The sequence below is a fragment of the Heptranchias perlo genome, unplaced genomic scaffold (genome assembly GCF_035084215.1).
Source record: "Heptranchias perlo isolate sHepPer1 unplaced genomic scaffold, sHepPer1.hap1 HAP1_SCAFFOLD_1564, whole genome shotgun sequence".
Classification (NCBI taxonomy): Eukaryota; Metazoa; Chordata; class Chondrichthyes; order Hexanchiformes; family Hexanchidae; genus Heptranchias; species Heptranchias perlo.
In genome coordinates, this window is record NW_027138822.1 from 425 (window position 1) to 25550 (window position 25126).

Consider the following 25126-nt stretch of genomic DNA (forward strand, 5'->3'; position numbering starts at 1 on the left):
GCCACCTCTCCACACTGTACAAACACAGCCACCTCTCCACACTGTATAAACACAGCCACCTCTCCACACTGTACAAACACAGCCACCTCTCCACACTGTACAAACACAGCCACCTCTCCACACTGTATAAACACAGCCACCTCTCCACACTGTTTAAACACAGCCACCTCTCCACACTGTATAAACACAGCCACCTCTCCACACTGTACAAACACAGCCACCTCTCCACACTGTACAAACACAGCCACCTCTCCACACTGTATAAACACAGCCACCTCTCCACACTGTACAAACACAGCCACCTCTCCACACTGTACAAACACAGCCACCTCTCCACACTGTACAAACACAGCCACCTCTCCACACTGTACAAACACAGCCACCTCTCCACACTGTACAAACACAGCCACCTCTCCACACTGTATAAACACAGCCACCTCTCCACACTGTACAAACACAGCCACCTCTCCACACTGTACAAACACAGCCACCTCTCCACACTGTACAAACACAGCCACCTCTCCACACTGTATAAACACAGCCACCTCTCCACACTGTACAAACACAGCCACCTCTCCTCACTGTACAAACACAGCCACCTCTCCACACTGTACAAACACAGCCACCTCTCCACACTGTATAAACACAGCCACCTCTCCACACTGTACAAACACAGCCACCTCTCCACACTGTATAAACACAGCCACCTCTCCACACTGTATAAACACAGCCACCTCTCCACACTGTATAAACACAGCCACCTCTCCACACTGTACAAACACAGCCACCTCTCCACACTGTACAAACACAGCCACCTCTCCACACTATACAAACACAGCCACCTCTCCACACTGTACAAACACAGCCACCTCTCCACACTGTACAAACACAGCCACCTCTCCACACTGTACAAACACAGCCACCTCTCCACACTGTATAAACACAGCCACCTCTCCACACTGTATAAACACAGCCACCTCTCCACACTGTACAAACACAGCCACCTCTCCACACTGTATAAACACAGCCACCTCTCCACACTGTATAAACACAGCCACCTCTCCACACTGTATAAACACAGCCACCTCTCCACACTGTATAAACACAGCCACCTCTCCACACTGTACAAACACAGCCACCTCTCCACACTGTATAAACACAGCCACCTCTCCACACTGTACAAACACAGCCACCTCTCCACACTGTATAAACACAGCCACCTCTCCACACTGTATAAACACAGCCACCTCTCCACACTGTATAAACACAGCCATCTACTCATTCATACAAGCACAGCGGGCCCCCTCACACCCTTACAAATGCTTCCCGATAACTTTACAAACGCAGTCATATCCCCATTCTGCACCCACAGGAGCGCAGATTTCTCCCACTCTGCACTCATGCACGGACACCCATGCATCCACACTGTTGGCTCTTCTCCTCTTTGTACTAAGCCAGTAACCGTAACCAGTGACCTCCGGTCAACAACACAAACTCAAAATTATCCTTAGCCTCATGTCATGTTTAAAGCCACTTGTACACAGAACTGTGGAATCCTCTTTCCACCTCCACATCATGAGAGAGTACAGCAGAAGGATTGATGCTTGGTAGTGAGAACCAGGAAACCACTACTGACATGACAAAATGGGGACTGGAAATGTGTCGACTGTTTAAATGCCATTTACAAGAGCCTGGAGTTGACAGCTGGTTTGTGGAGATATGCAGTGAGCCTTTCTGTTGGCCGAGTTCCTGACTCAGTCTTATTTCTGTTTGCAGGAGAGACTGGAGCACTTGCGGAAACAGTGCGGGCCTCACGTGGCAGCAGTGGCTAAAGAGTCTGTGGAAGGAATCTGTGGGAAGATCTACCACATATCTGGTGACTACGTGAAGCGAGTCCAAGAGAAGCATTTAGCATTACTCAAAGAGTGCAATATATCAGGTGAGAGGCGCTCACAGGCCCTGGCAGAAAGCTGCTGCTGAAACTGAGACCGTGTTGCAAATGGTCACATTTAAATTCAGGCAGTAAACTTGCATCTTTGCAAGTCAGTAGCTAAGATTTTAATTTTTTTTCGATTCATTCTTGGGATGTGGGCGTCACTGGCAAGACCAATGTTTATTGCACTCTCCTAATTGACCTGGTGGCTTGCTGGACCACTTCAGAGGGCAATTAAGAATCAACCATGTTGGAGTCACATATAGGCCAGACCGGATAAGGGTTTCTACCACAGTCCAACAGCTATATGATCACTTTTACTGATTCCAGATTTTTTAATCTGAATTCAAATTCTCGGACTGAAATGGTGAGATTTGAACTCACATTCTCTTAATTATTAGTCCAGGCCTCTGGAGTACTAGTTCAGTAACATAATCCCAATGTTGTTAGAAGGCACAGTGTTTGTCACACTCTATTTCATCAGCACTGTTCACCCTTTTCACTCTTGAGTTGATTTAACAGAGAGTGATACAGGGAGAGTTCAAACAGTGCATGGAAGAGTTCTAAATCCTCGTCGGGTAGTCAGAAGTGAGTTGGACGTATAGGCCAAGTTCTAGTCTGGAGGCTTGACCACTACTGCTGAGGGGAGGAGGAGTGGGAGGGCAGGGGGTGCAAGGACAGAGAAACCACCTCAGCTTCTCTCAGTAATCTCAGCGACAGTGGGAGTGGTCTGTTATGCTGCGGCCCTCACAGCCTTGAGTCTACTAGAGGCTGGAATATCACCCCCAAGGGGGAAGAGGATGGTGTGACTACTCTTTCAGCTGCTGGGATGGGAGGTTGTGCTACATTTCTTTCACTGCACCAGGAACGTTGAAAGAAGGGGGCGTTAACGGGGAGCTATTTAAACACCATTACAAAGGTTTCTAAGGGCCTGGTAAAGATTGTTATTGTTTCGCTAGCTGTTGGAGTTCACACTTGGGATAAGGAGATTAAGAGAGCAGGTGCAGAGTTAGTCTGGACACGGAAACTAAACAGAAGTCCTTTTAGACTAACGTGTGACCTGTTACGACAGCTTGACTACTAATAATTACATTACAGCTTATTCTTTTATACCCTTATGACATCAATGCACTTACTAAACTTTTGGCACACAGCCGATGCATTGGTGCAGAGCCACCTGGTGGCGGTTGGTACAAATAACCAGAAACTAGTTATAGCTCACTTTCAAAGTGTAACGTTATATGATGTTTTACTTTTTGAAAAATTGTATTGCAGCATCGCCTAGGGGCATTAAAGGTATTGCCTGGAATTCTGTCACCCACTTATGGATTTTAATACATAATAGATTATATAAATATATATAAATGTCGAACAGAAATCTCCCTATTTTGCCGCAGGTGTTTTTTTTATTTGTTCATGGGATGTGGGCGTCGCTGGCAGAGCCAGCATTTATTGCCCATCCCTAATTGTCCTTGAGAAGGTGGTGGTGAGCAGCCTTCTTGAACCACTGCAGTCCGTGTGGTGAAGGTTCTCCCACAGTGCTGTTAGGTAGGGAGTTCCAGGATTTTGACCCAGTGATGATGAAGGAACGGCGATATATTTCCAAGTCGGGATGGTGTGTGACTTGGAGGGGAACGTGCAGGTGGTGTTGTTCCCATGTGCCTGCTGCCCTTGTCCTTCTAGGTGGTAGAGGCTGCAGTGCATCCTGTGGATGGTACACACTGCAGCCACAGTGCGCCGGTGGTGAAGGGAGTGAATTTTTAGGGTGGTGGATGGGGTGCCAATCAAGCGAGCTGCTTTGTCCTGGATGGTGTCGAGCTTCATGAGTGTTGTTGGATTTTGCCACCATTAAACAGAAGAAATTGGATACAAACATTCTTTCCACAGTGCAATTTAGGGTCTGAGTCTTTCACAGTGTTTGCATTTTTCTTTCCTATTTTTAACTTTCCTTTTTACCTATGAGTTTTAATCTTCTTAATGGTACTTTAGACTCTCAGCAGTGTATCTTTAACTTTAGATTTCACTTTTCGCTACAAACATCGCTTTGGTTTCTAACTGGTAGTTGTAAACTTCTCCTGCTGTTTACTTTCCCACAGAAGAGGTGGAGAGGCCGGAGGTGATAGACAGGCTGGTGTACTGTTACCCTTTGAGACTCGCATTCCCCACAACCCCACTCCCACGTGTTGAGATGCACTTTGAGAATGACGTTGCCTGTGTACGATATAAAGGAGAAGTTAGGAAAATCAGCCGCAATTACTTGAGTAAACTGGTGAGTTATTGATTTATTCTTTTGTCTGGTTATGCAAAGTGGAAGAGTATGAAATGGCTTTTACTTTGTACCACGGTCTGATAGATGATTGTTCTCCCACTATCACAGATAGAATTTACAGCACAGAAATGGGCCATTCGGCCCAATTGGTCTATGCCGGCATTTATGCTCCACACGAGCCTCCTCCCTCCCTGCTTCATCTAACACTCAGCATACTGCGTTATTCCTTTCTCCCTCATGCTATCTAGCTTCCCCGTAAATGCGTCTATGCTATTTGCCTCAACTACTCCTTCTGGTAGCGAGCTCCACATTCTAACCACTCTTTCAGTAAAGAAATTTCTCCTGAATTCCCTATTGGATTTATCGGTAACTATCTTATATTTATGGTCCCCTCACAAATGGGAACATCTATATCAAACCCCTTCACAATCATAAAGACCTCTATCAGGTCACCCCTCAGCTTTCTCTTTTCTAGAGAAAAGTGCCCCAACCTATTGCTCTATCATCCCTGTAAATCTTTTTTGCACATTTTCCATTGCCTCTACATTCTTTTCTTAATGTGGAGACCAGAACCGTGCACAGTACTTATCTATATTGAAATTTATTTGATATTCGAAGAACTGGGAAGACATCAGACAACAACATGTGCCATTTCTAAGACCATAAGAAATAGGAGCAGGAGTAGGCCATTCGGCCCCTCGAGCCTGCTCCGCCATTTAATGAGATAATGGCTGATCTGATTTTTACCTCAACTCCACTTTCCCGCCTTTTCCCCATATCCTTCGACTCCCTTGCTTATCAAAAATTTGTCTAACTCAGCCTTGAATGTATTCAATGACTCAGCCTCCACAGCTTTTTGGGGTAAAGAATTCCAAAGATTCATACCCTCTGGGAGAAGAAATTCCTCCTCATTTTCACCTTAAACAGGCGACCCCTTATTGAGACTATGCCTCCTAGTTTTAGATTCCCCCATGGGGGGTAACATCCTCTCAGCATCTACCCTATAGAGTCCCTTCAGAATCTTGTATGTTTCATTCTTCTAAACTCCAGTGAGTATAGACCCAACCTGTTCAATCTTTCCTCATAAGACAACCCTTCCATACCCGGAATCAATTTAGTGAACCTTCTTTGAACTGCCTCCAACGCAAGTATGTCCTTCCTTAAATAAGGGCACCAGAACTGTACACAGTACTCCAGGTGTGGTCTCACCAGCACCCTGTACAGTTGGAGCACGACTTCCCTGCTTTTATACTCCATCCCCCTCGAAACAAAGGCCAATATTCCGTTTGCCTTCTGGATTACCTGCTGCACCTGTATGTTGACTTTTTGTGTTTCATGTACGAGGACACCCAGATCCCTCTGTACCACAACATTTTGTAGTATTTCTCCATTCAAATAATATTTTGCTTTTTTTTTCCTCCCAAAGTGGATGACTTCACATTTTCCCACATTATATTCCATCTGCCAAATTTTTGCTCATTCACTTAACCTGTCAATATTCCTTTGCAGACACTTTGTGTCCTCATCGCAACTTGCTTTTCCACCTATCTTTGTATCATCAGCAAATTTAGCCACAAGACATTCTGTTCCTTCATCCAAGTCATTGATATATATTGTAAATAGTTAGGGCCCAGCACTGAGCCCTGCGGCACCCCACTAGTTACAGATTGTCATCCTGAAAATGACCCTTTTATCCCGACTCTTTGTTTTCTGTCCGTTAACCAATCCTCTATCCATGCCAGTATATTACCCCCAACACCATGAGCTCTTATCTTGTGCAGTAATCTTTTATGTGGCACCTTATCGAATGCCTTTTGGAATTCCAAATATACTGCATCCATTGGTTCCCCTTTATCCACCCTGCCCGTTACTTCCTCAAAGAACTCTAATAAATTTGTCAGACACGATTTCCCCTTCATAAAACCATGTTGACTCTCCTTGATTGTATTATGAGTCTCCAAATGTCCTGCTACTACTTCCTTAATAATGGATTCTAGCATTTTTCCCAATGACAGATGTTAGGCTAACTGGTCTATAGTTACCTGCTTTCTGTCTCACTCCCTTCTTGAATTGGTGTTATGTTTGCGGTTTTCCGATCTGCTGGGACCTTTCTAATGAGCAATTTACAATAACAAGGGGGTTTTGCTTGACCCTGGCCAGTGCTACATTTATCAGACATTGGACGAGATTTTCCTCCACCTGAAATCGGGCAGTAGAGCAGTGGAAAATTAAAGGAATGGAGAGGGTGTTTTGAAGTTGGGAGGAAAAAAAGTCTCTGGGGCTATTCTGCTCTCTCTAAGACGGCTCCACCTCCTTCTGGTGCTGCAGCTGGTCTCCCCCTGCAGCATTGCTGACCTTTGCTCCCCAGCAGTAGCAACTCCCATCCTTGTGGCAAGGATTCTGCCAGGTGCCTCCCAGCAAACGAGGCACCACAGAGAGAGTCAAAAACCAACAGTGAGGCACCACAGAGAGAGTCAAAAACCAACAGTGAGGCACCACAGAGAGAGTCAAAAACCAACAGTGAGGCACCACAGAGAGAGTCAAAAACCAACAGTGAGGCACCACAGAGAGAGTCAAAAACCAACAGTGAGGCACCACAGAGAGAGTCAAAAACCAACAGTGAGGCACCACAGAGAGAGTCAAAAACCAACAGTGAGGCACCACAGAGAGAGTCAAAAACCAACAGTGAGGCACCACAGAGAGAGTCAAAAACCAACAAAGAAGTAACCAGAGTCAAAGGCCAAATCTAAATGACAGCGAGTCAAAAACTATTGCTCTGGTAATATAGTGATCTTGAATAAATAGATAATTTTCTTATGCCAATCCTAACTCCAGAATCCAACAACCAGACTGGCCATAAATTGACACGATGGCAGCTCCCTGTAAACCACAACAGTGAGAGCAGGTTTCATGGCACTAATAATGGTTCCTATCTATAAAGCAACAAGATGCAGTAGGGAGTTGGATGTTAGAACTTCCTTTAAATGATGGGTGGGGGATAAAGGGGGAACCCTTGTCATGTAAAAGGCGCCTTAGAGACATTTCAAATAGCCATTTTATCAGAATAGTTTATATCTACTCTAATAAGTAGAACTGATACAACAAGAGAAGCATGAATACATTCCTCTCAATGTTCAGTAGTAATTATTTTCTGTTCCTCTATTGTTCCTGCCCACTATTTTCTCTTTTGGTTTTGTTTCTCACCGACTCTCAAGACGTTTTTCCTCCCCAGAGAAAGTACTTTTTACCTTTTAAAGTAAATCCAAAGTGTTTGTTTACAGCTGGCAATCAGCATTCTTTCTTTGTATGTTTTTGTTTTTATTGCCCTCGCATGATCCCCAAGCAATGATGTAAAATACTGATAAAATATTATTTGTCTTTGGTTGCAAATTATCTAAGTGTACGTCCGGCCACATGGCCGGAGTTAGAATCCAGCCCAGACACGGGATGAACATCTCTTTACTCTTCTGGGGTCTGGCCAGCACAGTAGATAAGTCATTTTCCTGACAAGTCTCTGAGACCTGCATCCAAATCTAGTGCAGACAGACAGGATGAAATACTCATTCTTTTGATGGTGGACTAGCTAGTTCATTGAGTTAGACACTTTCACCCCTGGTTCGTACACTGTTCATTCCCTTTGAAGGCTTGGGTTTAAATCAGGACCCGAATGACAAGGTGAATTAGTTCCAAGTAATATGCATAAGTAACCTTGATCTGATTCCAGTTGAACATGAATCTACAGCACAGAACAGCATTCACTGGTAAATATGTTGGGAGAAGAAATGATTAGACTTTATAGGACAAATGCAGCAGAGCAGCATCCTGGCACTGTGGGGCAGAACTCTTCCATTCCTATCTCCAACTCACGCCTCCATCTAATCTAGTGAGACAGCAGTGAGGGACACTGAGGAAGGCTTCCCATTCTGGTAGTTCCCTTCTGCAGTCTCATTGATTTTGTCCTTGGATATAAATCAACAGAAAAGTGATTTGGTTATTAAAAGTGTTCTGACCTATCTTTTTCAGGAACAGCTCTATAGGTACAGTTGTATTGATGATGTACGGTTTGAAAAGTTCCTGGCAAGAGTCTGGTGCTTACTCAGGAGATACCAGGTAAGCTGCAACCCATTTCAGTTGAGTGAGAAACATTGATTCACTCAGTGTTTTAAGCTCCACATATAGACATGTTATTGCTACTGTACCCTGAGCTGTAGGTGCTCTTTCCTAACTACACACAATATCAAGCCACTTTCTGGACCATTTCTTAGCTCTTTTTCTCCTATTGTCAGAGGTTGATTCCTCTCCTGTTTCCTCCAGTTTGCAATTAATGTTGATCAGCTGTTAACAAGGGCTCTAAATGTTCTCTTGCAGCTCTTGCACTTGTAGGGAGGAGTTTCGTTTGAAATGTCAGTCAAGGTTTGTTTGATTTGTGCAGAGCTAGGGTGCTACTTTTTTTAAATCGATGACAGCTTGAGTAATGGCCCACCCTAATTGGACCAATTCTGGTTGGTGACCGGCTGGTGCAAGCTCCTGATTTTAAAATTGGTGTAGAAGTACCACAGATTGTTGCAGCAGCTGACTCTCATGATACCTGTCTTTACCAAGTGTGAAGCCGACTCACCCTTGGCACAAGAGCTCAATATGGCAATTAATTTATTGGAAGGCGATCCCAGCTACCAGCTGTTTAAGCACAATTTCTGGCATAGAGAAACCTCAGGAGCCAACTCGACCCAGAAACACCTGGGTCAGATGGAGCATCGAGAATGTGGAGGAAGTGTTTGTAACGATAGTTCTCACCTAAATTGTGGCTATTCCGAAACAAGGTATAATTCAGAGCTCAATCTCTCCTCGAGCTTCATTGGGATGTTCTCAACCATTGAAAGTCTTTCCCACCATCTGATTAACTTTGTTACGGTGGCTCCAACCCTCTCCCACCAACCACAGCAATAACCTAGGCAAGGCCGTCTCTCAGGGCCTTGAATCCAATACCAGTGTAGCCACCAATTGATAACAGGGTACCTTCGGCATTGTACAGTGTGGGGCCTCAAACAGAAGATGAGCTGCTCTATTGTGTTATATTTCAATGGTCTTATTATTTGGAGTCTTACTGTTGCCATCTTGGAATAAAGAGTGACAGATGTGCCCCTATATGCAGCACAGTGGGGAGGGGCCACTCAGCAGACCTCTCAGGGCAAATTTCTTAAAGAAACAATGTCTGCCCCTCCCCCCTGACAGCTGCTCTCCACCCCAGATGATCACAGTATCCTATTTACGAAGGTTGGAATCTTTTCAAAGTATGAGAAAAACCAGAGCCCTGAAATTCCTGGGGATGCAGAAATGCCATAATCTGGCAGGTGGGGTGGAACTTTGGGCAGGATCTGGTTACACCAGGCCCCCCACCCCTTTCTACGATTATCAGAGTTCCTCTGGAAGTTGGGGTGGGTGCATATTGTCCCACCACCTTATGGGCAGCATATTATGATGCTATCCTTAGGATGGCAATAGGCCGTGCGATGTATTTCCTATCATTTGAGCCTGAGTAATGCTGGGCAGTAGGGATGTCTACACAGCCCCGGCATCCAGTGTTGCTAAGGGCCTCGGGGAGGAAGGTTTAACAGTTAAAAGGCTTTTTTTTCAGGAAACTGACCTAATGGGAAAGTAGCAGCTGGTAGAAATGTTTATATTCACACCAAAAATGGCAGGGGTGCCTGCCCATAACATGTATGGGGTATGGGCCGGGGTGAGGGGAGGCAGCCATGGGACAGCGGGTCTTTTGCCCCACCCAATATTCGTCTCCAAAAGACCACTCCAGGAATTTCTGGCCGTAGTAATGGGTGTGTCAGCCCAGCATATACCCGTACACTGGCCGAGAAATCTACTAACTTTAACTTGCACCCACACCATTCCTGCATGACGTTGAGGCAAAAAATTGTTGAGGGAATCTTGCCCCAACATTTGACATGACAAGCCACAGAAATACATTCGCCCTTGACTTTCCTGAACTTTGTGATGTTTGTAACTGTGAAAATGCGCCTGTTACGTTCTGTTTTCAAGCTGACACAAGGAATTTGAGTCTGTATAACGTACACATTAAAAATAGAAGGCCCATAAAACACAGAAAGAGAGTTACGGGAAATGTTTGCCAGTAGTGTCAGACTCTCCTCCCCTGTTCAGCATATATCACTTTAGCAATCGCTCTGATCTGGAACACTGATATTTGGATGTCGATATTACTGAATATTGTTAAAGTACCATAAAAGGAGCATCTGTACTATTATTAGAAAGTTGATAGCCTTGTTGTGGAGTTTCAAAGCTGTGATTGACTACAGCTTCTCATCAGTAAATGAGACATGCTGTGCTAACAATTGCTAAGTGTAATGAACAGATTTTACAGTGCAGTGTCTGTTTTGTTTCAGTCCATGTTTGGTGTCGGGGCACACGAAGGCACTGGCTTGCAGGGGGCTCTGCCAGTAGCTGTGTTTGAAGCCCTGAACAAACTATTTGGCGTGACGTTTGAGTGCTTTGCCTCACCACTGAACTGTTATTTCAGACAGTACTGCTCTGCGTTCCCTGACACCGATGGCTACTTTGGTTCCAGGGGGTGAGTCCAACAACGTAACTTACTTGTAGTGATTGTATTGAGATGATTGTATATGCCTCACAATATGTTGTGGTCAGTCTGTTAATAAACCTCCCATCAAAAGCAGGAGGCTTGCTTTGGTTATTTTGTGTGTGTGTTTTTTTGTAATTATATAAGTTTTAAAGTTTCTTATCTGCACTGTGATGATTTGCACTTTAGTCATTTATTTCAGGAAAGTTGGTTTTGCATGCGTTTTTCTTTTCTCCTGCCGTTCTTACCTTTCTCATCAGTTTCTGTCTCACGTCTCTCCCTTGTTCTCCTGTGTCTCTCACTTTCATATCTCTCTTTCTTGTGCCTCTTAATCTCATGCATTTCATTTTTCACTTGTGTGCCTCTCACCTATAGGGGTAATTATAACCTAACACAACCGGACTCTCGTTTTACACCCTGCCCCATTTTACTCTTTATTTGGCTTTGGTGGAGTGTAGAACGGGGCAGGGTGTAAAACAGGCGTTTGACCCAAACCCGCACTGTTCCTGCCATAATTACCCCGTGTCTCGTATCTGAATCTCTTGCTTTCCTTTCTCTTGTGTTTCTCTCACTCATGTTTTTCCTGTGACTTTCACTCCCATATCTTTCTCTCTCGTTGTGTCTCATTCCCATGTCTGCCTTGCTCTCTCTCTCCCCCTCCCCCTCTCATACTCACTCCCACGTCTCTCTCTCTCTCCCAACACAATGTACAGTCTAGACATTTCATGATGTTTTACATTCTCCTTCCTGATTCACGCTTTCTTAGAATTTTTCACTTATCTTATTGTTCCTTTAAAATTTGTATTTCTTTTGGTGATTGTTTAATCTCACCATGGTGAAGGATGTCAGAGGTGGAGAATTAAACACTTCACTTCGAGCACTCCCATGTCCGCACCAGGGAGGTGTAGCGCAGGTTAGATGTACAGAAAAGCTCTCTGCACTGCCTTATCAAGCACTCCTAGTTATGTCCACGATAAAGTTCCCTCTACCCCGTCCCAAGAAAATTGCCAAGCTAATTATAGTACAAAAACAGAAAATGCCGGCCAGGCAGCATCTGTGGAGAAAGGAATAAAGTTAGCGTTTCAGGTATAACCCTTTGTCCAAACTGAACGATATTTCAGATGATCAGTTCATCTGAAATATCTTCCAGTTGTGAAATATGTGTAAACGTCCTGCACCTGACCTCATAACAGGTCTGTGGCTTTGTCAGCCATTTGATAACTGGCCACTTTCACCTCCTGCTGGATTGTCAATTTAGACCTCACTGTGGATCCCTGTCTGACGGATGGAGCCTGTTTGATCATCTGCCTGAGGACTATAAAAGGTGCATAAAAGGGTCTGGGGGGGAATGGGGTTACAGGAGAGAACGCCAACCAAATGACCTCCTCCTGGGCATATTTTTTAATATTTTTTTTTGTGGAGCAGTAATTGTCCGACCTGCTGCTAAAAAAACGTTCCCTTACGTGTACATTTTTATTGGCCTCTACAAACGATGTTTGAATTAACTGTGAGGAGATATGTGCAGGTTTATTTTATCACTCTCCTTGTGGGAGTTCCCTTGCCTCATCAAAGGGCCCTGCCATCCACCCTCTACACACCTCTTTCAACTTTGCTTCTTCTTTACACAATCTTATTTCTCTCCTGATTACTTGTACAGAAATAAATTTCATCAAATCATCACTGCAAATTCATGTGTGTAAAGTTGCTAACTCTTTTATCCGCTGAAAGAACAATGGGCCTGACAATCCTCGGCCCTTCTGCCACACTGCGCCACGACTCCTGTGGAAGGTGGTCTGATTGCTGGGATTACTCGCCTGCTCCTTTTTCAGCCAGTTTGGGATTTTCTTTTACGAAAAAACTCGATTCTCATTCTTTATCGCTTCAAATAGCTGACTCATGTTGGGGTACAGTTCCATGAGTACTGCACCCACTCTTTCCAAACATCACCCAAGTGTCCATTCTTCCTATGTAAGGCCAATACAGTGAGTGTCGACAGGTTATCTGACCATGACAGCTATCCCAGTGCAGCACAGTCCTTACCACACATACATCCTAGAAGGATTGGGGACCCTAGCTGGCTTCCCCTCCCTTGCTTCAGTACACCCTGGGTAATTGTGCCACCTTCAGCACATCCTGGTTAATATTAGGTACATCCGCACAGAGCAGAGATTGGACCTGGGACCTGCCTGGTCTGTATGCCTCAGTATCAAATGAGTGAGCAATTGGAGGGGTTGTGGAGCAGCATTTCTTCACGTTGTATGGGCAGATAGGGAGCAGTATTTAGAACACCACATTCATGGGTACAGGACACATGTGTGCTTCCCATGAGGAGGAAACGGAAACGAGTTATTATGCCATGTGTGAGGGGGGAAGCACAGTGTTATAATCAGGATCACTAGTGGTTCGCGATTCCCAGCATGGATAGCATTGTGGAATCTAGCACCCACCACGGAATCTCTCCCCTGGCATTACCCCCCCCCACCCTTGTTTTCCTTCCACAACTTGTACCTTTATTGAAACCAGTGCATTCCAATACCCAGTATATTGATATCAATATCTCAGTGTACCGATATCAATATCTCAGTGTACCGATATCAATATCTCAGTGTACCGATATCAATACCTGGTGTACTAATATCAATATCTCGGTGTACCGGTATCAATATCTCGGTGTACCGGTATCAATATCTCGGTGTACCGGTATCAATATCTCGGTGTACCGATATCAATATCTCAGTGTACCGATATCAATACCTGGTGTACTGATGTCAATATCTCAATGTACTGATGTCAATATCTCAGTGTACTGATGTCAATATCTCAGTGTACTGATGTCAATATCTCAGTGTACCGATATTAATACCTGGTGTACTGATATCAATACCCGGTGTACTGATGTCAATATCTCAGTGTACCGATTTTAATACCTGGTGTACTGATATCAATATCTCAGTGTACGGATATCAATATCTCAGTGTACCGATGTCAGTATCTCGGTGTACCGATATCAATACCTGGTGTACCGATATCAATATCTCAATGTCCTGATACCAATACCTGGTGTACTGATATCAATACAGATATTTTAACCATAGTCACCAGTCTAGCATTGTTTTATAGAGGTTTTTTTTAAATCATTGTTATATTGAGATTGAAGAGTCTCTACATTCTGATGCTATCGAATTTGGGGTTGCGATGGAACCTGGCCTTGAGGTGCTGCAGAATTCTGGGGATTCTGGACTCACGTAGCACTGGGGGTTGAGGGGAATGGTGATTACCACGTTTATAAGTGGGGACAGGCAGACGTTGGTTGTGGTAGCACGCTAATGTGTGAATAAATGGGGCAGAGGCAGGCTATGAAACTTCATGTGTGTGAGTAGAGGCGAGAATACGGGCTTATGGAATCACGTACATTAGAGTGTACATGCTGCTGATATCCCATTTAAAATAAAGCTCATCAGAATTACATAGAAATTACAATATGGAAACAGGCCATTTGGCCCAATCTGTTCCCATATCCCTTTATCCCCCTTCCCTTCAACCTCCCACCTAACCTATTCTTAATTGTTGACAATGACTAACTGCAATGGTGCATTCCAACGCTACACATATACACCTGGGGAGTTCATCGTTTTTTGCTGTTTAAAGATATGCTTGGTAGGATATGGGTCATTGCTCATAATTCACCAGTTTCAGTGAGCCGAGCTGGAAGTGGCACTGAACAGAAAAGGTGCTTCTTGGGGAATGGGAGGAGAGTAAAGGGGCAGGAAACTACACACTATCTGTATACCTCCACATACAGATAGAACGGCCTCCATCCAATAGGGGCCAAACCATGGGCTGCTGTCCTAACACACGGGGCCTGGGACAGTCATACTGTTTTCCACTTCAGCACTCTGCATTCGTCAGTTCTTTTCCTCTCATCAGTAGTTTGCTGTTTTATTTGCCATTTTAATATTACAGTTGTTGTCATTTTAAACATTTTTTTGTAATCTTTTGTAGTTAGTTTGTAAACTTTTGGTGAAAGCTTTTTTTTATTTTTTATCAAATTTTCCAACCTTGCTCGTGATCAGGAACAACTTGCAGCCCAATAATTTGTTTTATTGGGGTTCACCACCCTCTTCCTGAAGGCAACAACGTCTTGCTGGAGTATGGTACCCACAGCAACGGGCACGCTTTGGGCATCAGTCATGTGCCAGTATAGGCACCGAATGTCAATGGGGTATATCACCATGGAGGGCACAGACCAGGAGTAAACCTGGGAATTTCGTGATCTGGCCAGCTCAACTCTTCACAGGATAAGCTGGCTGAGCTATCGGAGAGCCGATTATTTGACTTCTGAGTTGGCTGCTCAAGGCCTGAGATGCTTCAGCTGTTGGGCTTGTTCCAGTTGTCTTGAGGCCAGCCGAAACAGTGGGAAATGTCTCTTTTCTGGTCTAAATTGACGCACCTTTCAATCGTTCTACAGCCAGAGTAGAAGCTGCTAGTCGACTGACTTAACATGAGTTAACTGAGGCTTGTGATGTTGCTGAAAGCAAACGCCTTTGCGGGTGAAGAATCTATGAAGCAAAGGAATGGAGTGAAAGGAGAGGGAACCCCCATCCATAATAACATGGGATGCAGTCACATTCCATTTGATGATTACAACACCCTGAGTTTTGGAAAGCAGAACAGGATAGAATACCAAGAAATTTAAAAGTTCTTTAACTGAAGGGAGATGAACAAGTGGAGCGGATGAATGTGGTACTTACTAATTCCTGGTGACTGTAGGTTAGTTCACTTGCTGATGTAGACAAGCCAAAATAGATCGTTAAACTATCTGAACAATCTACCGTTAAAGCCCTGGAAGAGTATCATCCTACTTTGCAGGTATACCCAGCTCACTACCTCAGGCCTCCTCTTACATCTGACAGTCAAATTACTGCAAATTCCTTTCCCATGGAAAGGATTCTTCAATAGGTAGAGACCAGGTGGGAATGTGACAAGATCCACCAACAAAATGTGGAGCCAATCCCGAACACGATGCCAAGGCTCTTGTGATGCTCAGAGATGTCCACCTTGTAGAACAGCAAGATGGTAAATCCTGCACAGAAATATTGTACATGACAAATCCCTTCAGACTACCCAATAACCCAGTCTGAAGATATCAATTATTGACCAAACCAAAACACATCCAACACTGAGTGAAGGGCAGCTGAGCAGATCCAAGGGCACACCATTGTGTCACTAACACTGTTTTAGTTAATGTTAAATATTGGTTATTACGATAAAGGTAAATAGATTCTAAACAATTGACAGAATCTAAATCATTGTGAGCCTACTTCACAATGATGTAGCATTAGTTGGGTGACAGGATAACAGAATTATGTTCAATGTCCAAGATTACAATCCAATTTTAGTGAGTTGATGTTCAAACTCTTATATTCCGTGTTATAAGAGCTGTTATGCCTCTAGTATTAAGACTGCCTCCTGGTGATGTGAGTGTAAAAACCATTGAACAAAAAGCAAAATACTGCAGAAGCTGGAAATCTGAAATCAAAACAGGAATTGTTGGAAACACTCAGCAGGTCAGGCAGGAGCGGTGGAGAGAGGAAGGTAGGCTTAGTGCTTCAGGTCGATGATCGTTCATCAGAACCCCATTGAATCTCTTGCATGAGTAGCAGGCCAGTAATAGCCTCAGACTGTGCTGCTCTGCTCTGTGATGCTCTGGGATGTCTTAGCTGTGAACCATTGTTGTCACCTTTCTTTAGTCTTCTTTCTTCTTAACTTAAGTAAACTGACCCATACCGTAACCTTCTCCTTTGGTGGTTATACAGTGCTTAAAACTCATGGTACTAACACAATGCCTTAGGGTTAAAACTGCCTGGTCTACCATTTGTATGCAAGCCCCAAGGCTGCCTGATCCAAAGAAGAAGAGCCTCTCTTTGTTTGGTCAGTGTCACCTGCTTTTCTACAGTCAGCTGCCATTTTATCTGAATACTAGAAACGCGTAAGGAAAGAATGTAAGAAATAGGAGCAGGAGTAGGCCATACGGCCCCTCGAGCCTGCTCCGCCATTCAATCAGATCAGGGCTGATCTTCAACCTCAACTCCACTTTCCTGCCCGATCCCCATATCCCTCGATTCCCCTAGAGTCCAAAAATCTATCTATCTCAGCCTTGAATATACTCAACGACTCAGCCCTCTGGGGTAGAGAATTCCAAAGATTCACAACCCTCTGAGTGAAGAAATTCCTCCTCAGCTCAGTCTTAAATGGCCGACCCCTTATCCTGCAACTATGCCCCCTAGTTCAAGACTTCTCTAGCCAGGGGAAACAATCTCTCAGCATCTACCCTGTCAAGCCCCCTCATAATCGTGTATGTTCCAAACTCCAGAGAGTATAAGCCCATTCTACTCAACCTCTTTTCATAGGATAACCCTCTCATCACAAGAATTAATCTAGTGAACCTAATCTAAAAATGAATTAACCCCTTCGTCAGACCCCCTATTGTACACCCTTTCTGAGAGAGACAGGCTACCTGGTTGCAAAAGAAGCAAAGAGTGTAGACAGCAGGAGAGTACCTACAGTGATTACAGAGTGATCCCCCTCACATTAAGCAGCACGGATCAACTTTGCTGTACCGGCATGAAACTGACTCTCAACCTGCTCCAAACATTTCCAGAGCAAATCCCACCATTTCTTCTATAACTGGTCAGCTTTGGTCTTGTTTTACATGGAGCCTGAATAAACAAAGAAGAATGGTAGGTTATCCAGCTTGGGCAATGTTAGATTTTCCTCGTGGGGTATGCTATTCCTAACTTTTCGATTAGAATCAGCCTCCACTTACAGAGCACCCTTGCAGCTTACCTTTTTACTTTATGACCTGCTGGGGCTGGGACTGGACCTCCACTGTACATCCGGCCTAATGCTGATTTCTTCAGGACAGGAAGTCTGAGATAGGCTGCATTTACGCAGTAAGAGAGTGTTTTACGCAGTGAGAGAGGGTTTACATGGTGAGGGGGTTTACAACAACGAATTGCATTTATATAGCACCTTTAATATAGTAAAACCACCCAAGTCATTTCACAGAATTGCTATCAGACAAAAATTGACACCGAGCCAAAAAAAGATACAGGTTGGTGCCTTGGTCAAAGCGGTACTTTATAAGAAGTGTTAAAAAGGAGGAGAGAGAGGTAGAGAGGAGGAGAGGTTTAAGATGGGAATTCCAGAGCTTAGGGCCTAAACAGCTAAAGGCACGGCCGCCAATGATGGAGCAAAGAAAATTGGGGGTGCGCAAGAGGCCAGAATTGATCTCGGAGGTAGGGTTGGAGGAGGTTACAGAGATAGGGAAGGGCGAGTCCATGGAGGGATTTGAACACAAGGATGAGAATTTTAAAATCAAGCAGCAGAACTTTGGATGATCTCAAGTTTATGGAGGGTGGAAGATGGGAGGCCAGCCAGGACAAGATTGGAATAGTTGAGTCTGGAGGTAACAAAAGCATGAATGAGGGTTTCAGCAGAAGGTGAGCTGAGGCAGGGGCGGAGACGGGCGATGTTACGGAGGTGGGGTAGGCGGTCTTGGTGATGGAGCGAATATGTGGTCGGAAGCTCAGCTCAGGGTCAAGTAGGACACCATGGTTGCGAACGGTCTGGTTCAGCCTGAGAGACAGTGGCCAGGGAGAGGGATTGAGTAGATTGCGAGGGAACGGAGTTTGTGGCTTCGGTCTTCCTAATATTTAATTAGAGGAAATTTTTGCTCATCCGGTACTGAGTGTCAGACAATCCATACGACAAATCGGAGGCAGTGAAGGTGTCGAGGGAGGTGGTGTTGAGGTAGAGCTGGGTGTCATCAACGTACATGTGGAACCTGATGTGTTTTCGGATGATGTCGCCGAGGGGCAGCATGTAGGTGAGGAATAGGAGGGCACCAAGGATAGACCCTGGGGGACTCGAGACCGTTCGCAACCTTTGCATTCTATTTGACCCTGAGCTGAGCTTCCGACCGTGTAACGTCTTCATCACCAAGATCGCCTACTTCCACCTCCGTAATATCGCCCGTCTCCGCCCCTGCCTCAGCTCACCTGCTGCTGAAACCCTCATTCACACTTTTGTTACTTCCACACTCAACAATTCCAATCCTCTCCTGGCTGGCCTCCCATCTTCCACCTTTGGGGGACTCCAGAGGTAACGGAGTGGGAAGAGAAGCCATTGCAGGAGATTCTCTGGCTATGACTGAATAGATAATAATGGAATCAAGCGAGCACAGTCCCACCGAGCTGGACGATGGAGGAGAGTCGTTGAGGAGGTTGATGTGGTTAACCATGTCAAAGATGTAGACAGGTTGAGAAGGATGAGGAGGGAGAGTTTACCATGGTCACAGTCACATAGGATGTCATTTGTGACTAATAAGGGCTGTTTCAGTGCTGTGGCAGAGGCGGAAACCTGATTTGAGCGGTTCAAATGTGGATTTGCAGGAAAGATGGGCACGGATTTGGGAGGCGACAACACGTTCAAGGACTTGAGAGGAAAGGGAGGGTGGAGATGGGGCAGTAGATTGCAAGGACAGAGGGGCCAAAGGTCAGTTTACTAGGTGAGAGAGTGTTTTACTTGGTGAGAGATGGGCTTTACACGGTTAGAGAGGGCAAACACTGAGCAGGTTCACACGGTGAGGGAGGGTAAACACTGAGCGGGTTTACACAGTGAGAGCGGGTTTATATGGTGATGGAGGGCTTCACGCGGTGAGGGAGGGTAAACACTGAGCGGGTTTACGCAGTGAGTGCGGGTTTATATGGTGATGGAGGGCTTCATACGGTGATGGAGGGTAAACACTGAGAGGGTTTGACACAGTGTGAGAGGGTTTACGTAGTGAACTGCTTTTAAAAAGTGAGTTAGAGTTTTACACAGTGAGAGGGATCCACGCGGTGAGAGAGGGATCCACGCGGTGAGAGAGGGATCCACGCGGTGAGAGAGGGATCCACGCGGTGAGAGAGGGATCCACGCGGTGAGAGAGGGATCCACGCGGTGAGAGAGGGATCCACGCGGTGAGAGAGGGATCCACGCGGTGAGAGAGGGATCCACGCGGTAACGGTTTAACAGTGAGACAGTGTTAACACCGTTAGTGGGTTTACGCAGTGAGAGAAGGATTTACGCAGTGAGAGAAGGATTTACGCAGTGAGAGAAGGATTTACGCAGTGAGAGAAGGATTTACGCAGTGAGAGAAGGATTTACGCAGTGAGAGAAGGATTTACGTGGTGAGAGAAGGATTTACGGATTGAGAGAGGGTTTATACAGTGAGAGGTTTTACAGATTGAGGGAGGGTTTTGCACGGTGCGAGAGGGTTTTACACGGTGAGGGAGGCTATTACACGGTGAGGGAGACTATTACACGGTGAGGGAGACTTTTACACGGTGAGGGAGGCTATTACACGGTGAGGGAGACTTTTACACGGTGAGGGAGACTTTTACACGGTGAGGGAGACTTTTACACGGTGAGGGAGGCTATTACACGGTGAGGGAGGCTATTACACGGTGAGGGAGGCTATTACACGGTGAGGGAGGCTTCTACACGGTGAGGGAGGCTATTACACGGTGAGGGAGACTTTTACACGGTGAGGGAGGCTATTACACGGTGAGGGAGGCTTCTACACGGTGAGGGAGGCTTTTACACGGTGAGGGAGACTTTTACACGGTGAGGGAGGCTTTTACACGGTGAGGGAGGCTATTACACGGTGAGGGAGGCTATTACACGGTGAGGGAGACTTTTACACGGTGAGGGAGGCTATTACACGGTGAGGGAGGCTATTACACGGTGAGGGAGGCTATTACACGGTGAGGGAGGCTATTACACGGTGAGGGAGGCTTTTACACGGTGAGGGAGGCTATTACACGGTGAGGGAGGCTATTACACGGTGAGGGAGGCTTTTACACGGTGAGGGAGGCTTTTACACGGTGAGGGAGGCTATTACACGGTGAGGGAGGCTATTACACGGTGAGAGCGGGTTATACACGGTGAGGGAGGCTTTTACACGGTGAGAGCGGGTTATACACGGTGAGGGAGGGTTATACACGGTGAGAGCGGGTTATACACGGTGAGGGAGGGTTATACACGGTGAGAGCGGGTTATACACGGTGAGAGCGGGTTATACACGGTGAGGGAGGGTTATACACGGTGAGAGCGGGTTATACACGGTGAGGGAGGGTTATACACGGTGAGGGAGGGTTATACACGGTGAGAGCGGGTTATACACGGTGAGGGAGGGTTATACACGGTGAGAGCGGGTTATACACGGTGAGGGAGGGTTATACACGGTGAGGGAGGGTTATACACGGTGAGAGCGGGTTATGCACGGTGAGAGCGGGTTATACACGGTGAGAGCAGGTTATACACGGTGAGGGAGGGTTATACACGGTGAGGGAGGGTTATACACGGTGAGAGCGGGTTATGCACGGTGAGAGCGGGTTATACACGGTGAGGGAGGGTTATACACGGTGAGGGAGGGCTATACACGGTGAGGGAGGGTTATACACGGTGAGGGAGGGTTATACACGGTGAGGGAGGGTTATACACGGTGAGGGAGGGTTATACACGGTGAGAGCGGGTTATGCACGGTGAGGGAGGGTTATGCACGGTGAGGGAGGGTTATGCACGGTGAGGGAGGGTTATGCACGGTGAGGGAGGGTTATACACGGTGAGGGAGGGTTATACACGGTGAGGGAGCGTTATACACGGCGAGGGAGGGTTATACACGGCGAGGGAGGGTTATACACGGCGAGGGAGGGTTATACACGGCGAGGGAGGGTTATACACGGCGAGAGCGGGTTATACACGGTGAGGGAGGGTTATACACGGTGAGGGAGGGTTATACACGGTGAGGGAGGGTTATACACGGTGAGGGAGGGTTATACACGGTGAGAGCGGGTTATACACGGTGAGGGAGGGTTATACACGGTGAGGGAGGGTTATACACGGTGAGGGAGGGTTATACACGGTGAGGGAGGGTTATACACGGTGAGAGCGGGTTATACACGGTGAGGGAGGGTTATACACGGTGAGGGAGGGTTATACACGGTGAGGGAGGGTTATACACGGTGAGGGAGGGTTATACACGGTGAGAGCGGGTTATACACGGTGAGGGAGGGTTATACACGGTGAGGGAGGGTTATACACGGTGAGGGAGGGTTATACACGGTGAGGGAGGGTTATACACGGTGAGAGCGGGTTATACACGGTGAGCTGCTTTTAAAAAGTGAGTCAGAGTTGTACACAGTGAGAGAGGGTAAACACTGAGTCGTTTTACATGATGAGAGAGGGTTTTGCACAGTGGGAGAGGGTTTTGCACAGTGGGAGAGGGTGGTGAGAGTTGGTTATACACGGTGAGGGAGGGACCTACAGAGTGAGGGAGGGTAAACACAGGGAGAGAGGTTTTACACAGCGAGGGAGGGTATTACAGAGCGAGGGAGGGTTTTACGCGGCGAGAGAGGGTTTTATAGATTGAAGGAGGGTTTTACGCGGCGAGTGAGGGTAAACACTGAGATGGCTCACACGGTCAGAGAGGGTTTTTGCGCAGTGAAAGAGGGTTTTACACAGCGAGAAAGGGTAAACACTGAGATGGCTCACACGGTCAGAGAGGGCTTTATGCAGTGAGGGAGAGTATTACAGAGCGGGGGAGGGATTTCACGGCGAGAGAGGGTTTTATAGATTGAGAGAGGTTTTACACAGTGAGAGAGGGTTTTACAGATTGAGAGAGGGTTTCACGCGGCGGGAGAGGTTTTTACGTAGGGAGGGGTTTTACGCAGAGAGCTGGTTTTAAAACGTGAGACAGAGTTTTACACAGTGAGAGAGGGTAAACACTGGTACAGTTTACACGGTCAGAGAGGGGGTTTTGCGCAGTGCGAGAGGGTTTTACAGAGCGAGGGAGCGTTTTACGCAGTCAGCTGGCTTTAAAAAACGAGAAAATTTTACACAAAGAGTGGATTTTACACGATGAGAGGGGGTTTACACAGTGAGAGAGGGTTTTACACAGAGAGACAGGGTTTACACATTGGCAGAGATGTTTTCACGGTGAGAGAGGGTTTTACACGGTGAGAGAGGGTTTTACTCGGTGAGAGAAGGATTAACTCGTTGAGAGAGGGTTTTGCACGTTGAGAGAGCATTTTACAAGGTGAGGGAAGGTTTACACGGTGAGGGAGGGTTTACACAATGAGAGGGTTTTATGCAGTCAGTTGGTTTTAAAAAGTGAGACAGTTTTACACAATGGGAGAGGGTAAACAGTGAGACAGTTCACATGGTCACGGTGGGTTTTACACAGTGAGAGAGATCTTTACGTGGCAAGAGAGGGTTTTACACAGCGAGCAAGTGTTTACACAGTGCGAGAGGGTTTTATACAGTCAGCTGGTTTTAAAAAGTGGGACAGTTTTACACAGTGAGAGAGGGAAAACGGTGAGACGGTTTACACGATCAGAGTGGGTTTTACACAGTGAGAGAGGGTTTTACCCAGTGAGTGAGGGTTTTACGCAGTTAGTTGGTTTTACAGAGTGAGAGATGGTTTACACAGTGCGAGAGGGTTTTACACAGTCAGCTGGTGAGAGAGGGTTTTCCCCGTTGAGAGAGGGTTTTCCCATGGTGAGAGAGGGTTTTCCCCGGTGAGAGAGGGTTTTCCCATGGTGAGAGAGGGTTTTCCCATGGTGAGAGAGGGTTTTCCCCGGTGAGAGAGGGTTTTCCCATGGTGAGAGAGGGTTTTCCCCGGTGAGAGAGGGTTTTCCCATGGTGAGAGAGGGTTTTCCCCGGTGAGAGAGGGTTTTCCCATGGTGAGAGAGGGTTTTCCCCGGTGAGAGAGGGTTTTCCCCGGTGAGAGAGGGTTTTCCCCGGTGAGAAGTGGTTTACACAGAGAGAGGGTTTTCCCCGGTGAGAGAGGGTTTTCCCCGGTGAGAGAGGGTTTTCCCCGGTGAGAGAGGGTTTTCCCCGGTGAGAGAGGGTTTTCCCCGGTGAGAGAGGGTTTTCCCCGGTGAGAAGTGGTTTACACAGAGAGAGGGTTTTACACAATGAAAGCGGGCTTACACAGTCAGCCGGTTTTAAAAAGTGAGACAGAGTTTTACAGTGAGAGAGTATAAACTGTGAGATGGTTTACACGGTCAGAGGGTTTTACGCAGTGAGAGAGGGTTTTAGACATTGAGAGAGGGCTTTACAGAGTGTGAGAGAGGGTGATGCTCAGCTCCCTTGGTCTGTATTGTGGCCAATATGTGGATCCATCGGTTTGTTCTGTGAATAACTGTTGGATCATTGTGTTAGCTGCGGATGAGGGTTGTATTGTGCTTTGGGTAAGTGTCCTGTGATTGTACCACAGTGCGAGGGGCCATGTGCTGTGTGTGTTGTGCCTTTTGTGTACACCTGTCTGTAGAGCTGATGCTGAACAGTGTGAAAGCTGCTGCTTGTTTTCTCCTTTACAGCTCATTCTTGACTTTCTCACCAGTCAGCGGCTCCTTTGAAGCAAACCCTCCGTTTGGTGAAGAGCTGATGGACAGTATGGTCACACACATGGAGGTGAGGGTCTGAGGTGTTAGCCTGCATTGTCAAAATAGACCGGGTACAGGACATGGATTGTATCAATGCACAGTTAAAGTGTTTTGTTTAAAGGAACAAGAACTTTAAGGTAGTGAGGTATATGGTCACAGATCTGATAACATCACTGGGCAAAATTAATGATTTCTATTTGGAGACAGGATTATGATGAGGAGAATATTATTTCCCTGATTCTCATTGTGAAACCTTGCCTTTGGTCAGGTTTTATCGTACAATGTAATGATGTTATCAACTTAGGATGAGAACAGCCGTCAGGCTCGTACGCAGTTGCCCCACTTCTTACTGGACTCTCAGACCAATTACTGATTGAGGAAACCTCTATCAAAAACCCCTCTCCAGCTCCTGTAAGGCAATCAGGCAAGCCCCAGGAGGCCCCAGCCTCTTGGTTGTTACCCCAATATCTTGCCTTCCTTCTGCTGTGATCTCGTAGCTTTCCAGAAATGTGCCTAACACGTTCTTGAAGGAGTTAGTCCTCACTACCTCTCCAGAATGCTGTTCCACAGGGAGACCACACTCGGAGAAAAATAAAACTTCTCACATCCAACCTCACTTCCTGATTCCTCGATATAAATGGTGTCCCAAGTTCTGCCCAACCCAACAGCCACATGTATGTTATTCATGCCCTAAGTAATTTTGAAGAGTTGAATCAGAACCCCTCCAAGTGAATCGATACCCAAGGCACGTAGTCGATCTCCATAGCTCAGTATACTTAGGCTGGAAATCATCTTTGTTGCCATTCTCTGTACCATGTCAAAAGCCA

At 46.1% G+C, this 25126-nt stretch overlaps 1 protein-coding gene across 1 annotated transcript; it reads left to right on the forward strand.

Moving 5' to 3' along the window:
* Positions 1–1729: 1729 nt before the first annotated feature.
* On the forward strand, positions 1730–24672 carry LOC137309267 (mRNA (2'-O-methyladenosine-N(6)-)-methyltransferase-like; the record flags this gene model as incomplete). Its single annotated transcript, XM_067977529.1, has 6 exons — positions 1730–1939; positions 4030–4202; positions 8226–8312; positions 10616–10800; positions 24234–24327; positions 24604–24672. Coding segments are annotated over 6 exons (818 nt in total), but the record flags the coding sequence as incomplete, so codon positions are not given.
* Between the last annotated feature and the right edge of the window lie 454 nt (positions 24673–25126).